This window comes from Brachypodium distachyon, chromosome 2 (assembly GCF_000005505.3).
Source record: "Brachypodium distachyon strain Bd21 chromosome 2, Brachypodium_distachyon_v3.0, whole genome shotgun sequence".
Taxonomy (NCBI): domain Eukaryota; kingdom Viridiplantae; phylum Streptophyta; class Magnoliopsida; order Poales; family Poaceae; genus Brachypodium; species Brachypodium distachyon.
Genome location: NC_016132.3, coordinates 21,813,865 through 21,822,052, shown reverse-complemented (window position 1 = coordinate 21,822,052; position 8,188 = coordinate 21,813,865). Strand labels below are relative to the sequence as shown.

The following is an 8,188-nucleotide window of genomic DNA, read 5'->3' as shown; positions in this document are numbered from 1 at the left end:
AAAAAAACCATTGTTAGATGATAACCACTAGAGGATTAGAATAAAACTTATCAAAGACTATCCATTGTTTTGAAGTCAACTAGACCCATACAAAAACGGATGTCTAATGCTCAAACGACCTTGATAGGGAGCGTATCTGGTGAAAATAGTTGCCCGGTGAAAATCTGAAAATTCTTTCTGGAGCGTCTGATCGTAAACAGACGTATGCGATGAGACGTGGGATGGCACACGAGTTAAGTGAGACAACTTTTCGGATTACCCCCGCACCCACGAACCAACCCACAAGTCCTCAAATCCTCCCCATCCCCCGTTTGCTTCTGTCCTCCTGAGACGACGCCAAGATCGACGCCGGCGGCTCACTCGATCTGTTTCTGCTCCGCGGCCGTCGTCCCTCCTCCGACCACCTCCACGCGCGCTGCAAGTTCGACCTCCTACCGTCTGAACAGCAGCCTCCCCGCCCGATACTCCCTTACCAGATGGCGGCGGCGAGGATGCTCGACCCGGCACCGGATGCGGAGACGAGGCCATTCTCCTCAAGTGCGAGCAGCCCTAGCGCCGCCTGGAGCTCCCTTCCGCGACGGCAGCAACCAAGAAGGCTGCGCAACCCGGCACCTGATGTGGACACGCGGGCGTCCTCCTCCTGTACGAGCAGCCGCAGTCTCCTGTACCTGTACAAGCAGGAGCAGCCGCAGCCTCCTATACGAGCAAGCTATCTAGAGGTTGCCTATCTAGAGGTCAAATCCATCCATTTTTTACAGCTAGACTCGTTCTGTAACCCAATAAGGTTGCCTATCTAGAGGTCAAATCCATCCATTTTTACAAGAGAAGAAAACGAGTTAAGCAAACTACCCACGATTGATTTGGTGCTTTGTCAGAAGTTGCTGGATTAATAACCTTGCTGCCGCCGGTCATGGGCCGTGATGTGGAGTGCCGCTCGAACATGTTAGGAAATTGGGGAGCAGCCGAGCAGTGACAGCATCATAGGACAGCAACATGGCGTTTTGCTCCGTCGTGCAAGGAGAGACAGGAGTCGTGAGAGATATCGCGCAAGAGTATTGACGGCGTCACATCCGGCGAGTTGGGCAGGAGGACCGGTGGCGTCTCGCCGGAGGTCAGACAGTCGAAAAGACGACAGCGCCATGGTCGAATCGGTATCAGAAGGCCAGGCGGTTGGTTCGTGGTTGCGGGGGATTATCTAAAAAAGTTGTTTCACTTAACACTTGTGGCATCCCACCTCTCATCACATCCGTTCGCTTTCGATCCAACGCTTCAAAATCAGAGTTTTCAGATTTTCATCAGGCATCTGTTTTCACCTGACACGCTCCCTAACAAATAAATAAGCAAATAAGTGTTTGTAGACTTTTTCTTAAGTCTAAATAAGTGTTTGTAGACTTTTTTCCAGATTTTTGAGTAGTAGTAACATTTTAAAGAAGGAAAGCAAAGATGAGGGCCCGCAGAAAAAATCTGGATTGTATTGGCATCTTCGTTCCCATCCTCCACACGCTGGTGCCATTCGTCAAGGCCGGAGGCTAGGCCCTCCCTCACGGCCATCCTTATCGAAAGAAAACGTCAACACCAGCACCCCTACCCACTTGACTTTGACCGTTGACTCGCTGACATCACCCCCGCACCATTCTTAAGGCCCCGGCCCGCACTTCCCCCACCGTCCCCAGCAGCTCAGCATCCCTCGCCAGTAGCCATGGATGCGGTCGTCGCCGGACTGCCCGGGCAGCAGGCGAGGAGGCGGATCCGGCCACCGGAGCCGCTCGTGATGGCCGCTTCTCCATCAACGCCAGCCGCGTTCCGGTGCCCGATCTCGCTGGAGGTGATGCGGTCGCCCGTGAGCCTCCCCACCGGCGCGACCTACGACCGGACCTCCATCCAGCGGTGGCTCGACTCCGGCCACCGCACGTGCCCGGCCACGCGGCTGCCGCTGCTGTCCACCGACCTGGTGCCCAACCTCCTCCTGCGCCGGCTCATCCATCTCCACGCCGCCACGCTGCCGCCGTCCCCCTCGCCCGAGGAGGTGCTCTCGCAGCTCGCCGCCTCGCACGGGGAGCCCGCGGCAGCGGAGAAGGCCGTGCGCTCGCTGGCCGCCAAGATCGCCCCCGAGAAAGGGAAGCAGGCCTCCGTGGCGTCCGCCGTCGCCGCTGACCTCGAATCCACCGTGCCGGCGCTACTCTCCTTTGCCAAAGGAGGCGCCGGCGCCGACGCCCGCGTCGACGCAGTGAAGATCCTCGCCACCGTGGCGCCGGAGATTGCGACTTACATAACCGGGGACGGGACGGAGATTAAGCGTGGCAAGGTCAAGATGGCCGTGGAGGCCTTGGCTGCCGTCTTGTGCGCGGGCGGAGTTAGCGAAGAGGCCAAGAAAGCCCTGATCTCCGCCCTCGTGGCCGCCGATCTGGGACGCGTCGTCACGACGCTGCTCGCCGCGGGACCAACCGGCGTCGTGGTCCTCGAGGCGATCCTGACGTCGCCCGTGCCGGACGCCGACGCCAAGACCGCCATCGCCGACAGGCCGGAGCTGTTCCCGGATCTGGTGAGGATCCTCAGGGAAGCCGCATCGCCGGCAGCTATCAAGTGCATGGCCGCGGCTGTGCAAGTCCGCGGGCGGCCCGCGCGGGCGTCCATGGTCCGCGCCGGCGCCGTCCCCGCTCTCGCGCTGGCCGTGTCCGCGGCGCCCACGGCCGCGGCGGAGTCCGCGCTGGTGTTGCTAGTGGAGGCGGCCCGCTGCAGCGACGGCAAAGCGGCCATCGCGGGCGACGCGGCGGGGATGGCGGCGGCCGTGATGGGGAGGATGATACGGGTCGGCCCAGTGGGCCGCGAGGCCGCCGTGGAAGTGCTGTGGTTGTCCTGCTGCGCGGGGGGCGGGGAGCGGAGAATGAGGGAGGCGCTGGCGGCGGCGCCGGAGGCGGTGGGGAAGCTGCTCGTGGTGATGCAAGGGGATTGCTCGCCCGCGACGTCGAGGATGGCCGGCGAGCTCTTGAGAGCGGTGAGGATGGAGCAGGAGAGGAAAGGCATGGCCGCCGCCTACGACAGCCGTACCATCCATGTCATGCCTTACTGATGTAGCGGCCGCGCGTCGCCTTTGTACTTAGCACGTAAATTTATCGAGGTAATTAACCCGCTGCGGTAGGTAATTGGCCGGAGAACATCACAATTCGGGGAACCGGCTTGCAGTTGCAGATGTGCTGCTTCCATTGGAGAAATCGCTGTACAAACTGAATACGGAGTAATAACAAGAACGATATTTTGATCGCACTTATTACGAGCTGAATATTGGCAGTTTGGCACTGCCTCGAGTGGAAACGCAGGAAAGAAGTCAAAACGGACAAGATCATCTTTTACTTCCCATGCGACTGCAATTTGTACGCGTAGGGGAGTAGTAGATGGCTACCTCTTGTTCTCTTCTGAATTGGTGGTGTAGTTTATTTTAGATGCTTTCGGCACCATTTTGTTGTTTGACGGGGAGCTTTCGGCCCTACAGCACTACAGTTTTCTTACTTGGCTTCAATCCATTGACACACGCACGGGCTCCCTACTGTCATGTCATCGGAATGTGAACACACACGGCAGTCCAAAACAAAGAAAAGTAGTGCGCGCCCAGACTATTACCCGTGAAAGAGAAAAAATAATTTCAAACCCCCGAACTCGTAGGACTATCCGAATCAAATCCTAACATTTCAATTTCGGATTTTCAGACCTGACCTATTTAATACCGGTCAATTAACCCCTTAATCCGTGAAAACCCGTTTGTTCGGTTTGGATCATGACATGTCATGGGATTCAGTTAGTTGATCGGGATTATTACCATTTCTTCTCCACCGGGCGGTTATATTGTCTTCTACCTGTTCGTCTCCAATCAAACTTGAGAAAAAAATAAGATGGAAGCGCATCTGCATAATAAGATGGAAAAGCACAACCAATTAATCAATAACGTGCAGATTTGTCAACAATCAAGGTAAAGTAGAATAACACCGTAGCAAATTGGAGTTGCAGAAATGGTACCCAAGATGTCGGCGTCCAGCGGAGGAGAAGCGGCACTAATCCCGGTCAATTAACCAAATCCCATGATACGTTATGATCCCGACGGACCCAAACGGGTTTTCACGGATTAAGGGGTTAATTGATCGGAATTAGATAGGTCAGGGTCTGAAAACTTGGGATTAAAAAATTAGGGTTTGATTCAGACGAGTTCTACAAGTTCAGACTTTAAAATGAAATTTTCTCTCACGGAGGGAAATGAAGATGTTTCGCAAGTACCACCGTAGGTATGACCCTTTTTACCGTTCTTCTCTTCAGAGAATTAATGGTCCGTGGCGGCAGGGGTGGTCACATCTTTCCATCCAGACTACATCCGGCCGTCTCTCCTAAATTAGGAACACCGGCCTATGATTAGGCCTACTGCCATATTTTTGCTCACTTTCCGTTTCTCGCGCAATAAACTTGGATCTTGCTCCCCTAGACATCTATTTCTTGCACAAACATTTCATCTTACAAATTGCAATGTGCTGTTTAAACAAGTTTGTTCGACATATACAAGTTTTAATACGAGTACTATAATCTTTAGGGATTTTTTGTACCGTCTTGTGTCTTGTCTAAACCAAAGAAATACAAGCCCACACGTATCTAGACTTTACGTACTTCTCCTTTTGAAATCCAAATTGGTATGGTGACCGGACTGTATTGTCGTCAGTACCCGTATCCAAACAAATACATACGAATATATTCTTGTTCTCGGAGAAGCCTTGATTTAGTTACGGAGTACGTTTCTTGACGGATTAGGAATCCCCGGTGTCCCCTTATATATGCGTAAAACCTAAACCTATGGAAAACACCCTCAGCTCGCTTTCTCCAGGTCAAGGGCTACGTACTCCTGCGGCGGCGGCGCAACAGGGAGGCAAGATGGATCCGCAAAATCCACGGCCTCTCTTCGATTTCGATCTAAACGAGCTCCCGCCTCCCGACGATGGCGGCACGGTCGATGCCTCGACGCCGCCTCAGGACGACGGCGGCAAGTTCGACGATGCCTCGACGACGGCGCCCGGGCGTGAACCCTCTCCGGAATATGACGCCACGGCTGATGCCTCGCAGGCGGATTGCTTGTCTCCGTCGCAGCAGATGCTGGACCTGGACGCCCCGCTGTCTCCTATGTACGACGACGACGAGGAGGAGGATTACGGCGAACTGCAGCTGCCGTCGCCCGATCCGTTGTACGAGACGGACGAGACGGAAGTGGCATGTTCCCCGGAGAAGATGACGAGTGGCGGCTGCTCTCCTGTGATCTACCCGCAGAGGTGGAGGCCCCAGCACCACCGACGGCGCGGCCGTACTTCCATGCCGGAGTCGACATGGCCACGCCGGCGCACCCATCTTCTCGCGTGGACATGCAAGGCACGGTCGCTCCGTTCTACTTCTCCCCGAGCCGACACGGCTGGAGAACATGGCGGCCGAACAGCGAGACGAAGGCGCCGCCTTCAGCTTTCCCCGTGCGGTCATCGCCGGAGACGGCATCGGCATCGGCATCGCGCGCTCATGCCGACGTCGCAAAGGGGGCAAACGACACGTCGTCGCCTTCTTCGCACAGGTCGCGCCTCAAGCGGCGGCTCTCCGTGCCACGCGACGACTCTGCCTCCGACTCCAAGCCTATCCTCTACCGTGGCAACAACTACGAGGACATTACCGGGTCTCCCCGCAGAAGGATCCGCCGAAGCCCGCCCGCCTACCCGGCGCGCCACCGCGAGAGGGGCAGGAGAAGCAGTCGTGCGCCTCCACCGCGAGACCAGCAGGCGCCGCGAAGGACCTCGTCGTACAAACCGTACGATGGGCGCGATCAGAGGGGCCAGGGACATCGTGGCCACGAAAAGCGGCAGGGCTATCGAGGTGATGATCATGGGCCTCGTGGCTACGCAAAGCCAAAGTTTCCCGTGCAGCAGGTGTGTTCCGATCCATACGGCCCCAGGGAGGATTCTTACGGCGGCCGGCAGCAAATTCCGGCGCAAGAAGCCCCGAACGGCGGGTATCATCAGTACAGGGAGCCGCCTCGTGTACACTTCCCGGCAGGTTTCATTCAACGCTCCCATCCGTACGTGTCAGCAGAGGACGGTGCATTCGATGGCACCAAGAAGAACCCAGGGAACCAGCGAGCCGTGCGTGATGAGAACCGGCCGGACCAGCATCGGCGCAGGCGCAATCGTCGCCAGTATTACAAAGATCCATACAGCCAGTCGCCATCAGGACTCTCTTGATGTTACTCTTGTTATTATCGGTTCGCCGTCGCCAATATTGCGAATTGCGAAGATCGTGACAATACTGGTCTCTTTATGTTAAGTTTTGGTCGATTTTTTTTGTTCAAAAGGGCCAAGTATGTTTTAGGTCTTGTTAGACATCAGTTTGTATAAGGACCTCCCCGCAACACAAAAAAGTCTGTCGCTGGAAAGGCCCATGAAAGCCCACTTTCACAAAAGCTAGGCCTTTGATCGATTTGATGCCGGCCGGGTAGTGTGCGTCGCACCATGCATGGGCCACGCCACGGCCACACAGGCCTCGGCCGGATCATGAGGAGCCGTCCCTGCCTGCAGGTAAACAAGGCGGCATGCGGAAAAACGACCAATCTTACACGAAGGCAGAATCATCGGCCGGCCTAGTTCTTTTGGTTTTGGGTTTCTCTCAGAAGCTGACCTCTACTGGTTTTCTGGAGAAACCGACCTGCAAATTTGGTTTGGCGTCTCTGAAACCCCCCCTAAAAAACGGGGCTAAAAAAACTGGGCCTTGGCTAGGCTGTGGACCAGCAACAGCAGACAAGGATAAACGAACCCCACCCTCATCAGGCAGTTCACACGATACACAAGGACAAGGTGGCTTGACATGCGTGTGCGCCGAGACCAATTCATCCCATGTGGGCGCGTTGATGCCCCGGGCCAGTCGAGTTGCCTCGCCATCCGGCCATGACCCGATCGCTGAATACTGATGTGGTGGTCCTCGAAATTGGCCAGGCTAGCTTGCATTGCATTGCAGCTACACGGCACGGTGCTGTGGCACTATACCACCAGCACGCTTCTCACTATAGCTACTCCTAGCTTGCTGGTGTCGCCATCACACGGAGGAGATCGTCAACGCTAGCCTTGATATAACCTTGCTGCAATAATCGCATCCTCGTTTATTACTACAGGATTGTCGGCCTCTCGATGACCTGTGTAATTACGACTTAAGGCCATTGTTTGCCTTATTAGTATTGCTTCTCAAGGAAGGAAGAGAGCCTCATAGGATCTAAGGTCATGTCTTTGTCTGTGATTGTGACCGTGCTAATTCATTGGCGTGACGTGCATCGAAATGCATTTGCATTATGCCGTGAGAGGGAGAGGAAACTAACTGGTTTATGTGCTTGCAAGACTAATCTTCCTCGTATGGTTTCCCAAGAATCCTTCCTCGTACAGTTTATGTAGCATAGGTATGTTTTATTTATATATTGAGGTAATTGCATCACTGGACCAACAACTTGAGAGGTGGAATCATTTTAGTCCAACTAGTTGCAAACTGAGCAAAACAAGTCCTAAAAGTTGAGATTCGGGAGCACTTTAGTCCAATTAGTCCGAATGGACATGTGGCAGCAACATGAAGCCTGTGGAAATTTTGCAAAAAAAGCCCCTCGGACTGGAACAATTTGTACAATTAATTACCTCCTGATAATTCCCAACAAAAATTGATCAATCAATCAAACTCCATCCCCGCGGAATGAATCCATCCTGAAGAACTGGGTAGAGGAAATTGCTCAGAGTTGGAGCTGATGATACAAGAAGAACAGTAGAGCTCTCCCTGGCGGACATGGCGGCGAAGGCGGCGAGCACGTCATGCAGGTCGGAGCGCGCGTGGTAGTCGTTGGAGGCGGCAAGCGTGGTGGTCGGAGACGCCAACGAGGAGCTCGCAGCCGAATTCTTCAGGTGCGCACCAATTTTAATGACCGCAAGGGGTTTTCAACAAAAAAAAAAACTATTGGACTAACTAAAAAGGACACGTGTCAACACCTGATTGGTTTGGACCTCTAAGCAATCTGAATCTGAACTTGTAGGACTAGGTTTGCTCACTTTGCAACTTGTTAGGCTAAAATGCTCACACCTCTCAAGTTGTTGGACTAATGGTGCAATTACCTCTTATATATTGGATTTTCTTACCACATGCATTTGTA

The 8,188-nt window shown here is 54.3% G+C and overlaps 2 protein-coding genes across 2 annotated transcripts; both read left to right on the top strand.

The window, feature by feature from the left end:
* Positions 1–1,424: 1,424 nt before the first annotated feature.
* On the top strand, positions 1,425–3,268 carry LOC100833490 (U-box domain-containing protein 29). The gene has a single exon (XM_003568315.4). It carries the CDS (start codon positions 1,700–1,702, stop codon positions 3,068–3,070), a length of 1,371 nt encoding a protein of 456 aa, XP_003568363.1. The 5' UTR covers positions 1,425–1,699; the 3' UTR covers positions 3,071–3,268.
* A 2,086-nt stretch (positions 3,269–5,354) lies between these two features.
* Positions 5,355–6,251, top strand: LOC104583155 (RNA-binding motif protein, X chromosome-like). Its single transcript, XM_010234912.1, has one exon. It carries the CDS (start codon positions 5,355–5,357, stop codon positions 6,249–6,251), a length of 897 nt encoding a protein of 298 aa, XP_010233214.1.
* Positions 6,252–8,188: the final 1,937 nt, after the last annotated feature.

Coding starts and splice junctions, on each gene's coding strand:
- LOC104583155 (XM_010234912.1), top strand. CDS start 5,355: ATGGCCACGCCGGCGCACCCATCTTCTCGCGTGGACATGCAAGGCACG.
- LOC100833490 (XM_003568315.4), top strand. CDS start 1,700: ATGGATGCGGTCGTCGCCGGACTGCCCGGGCAGCAGGCGAGGAGGCGG.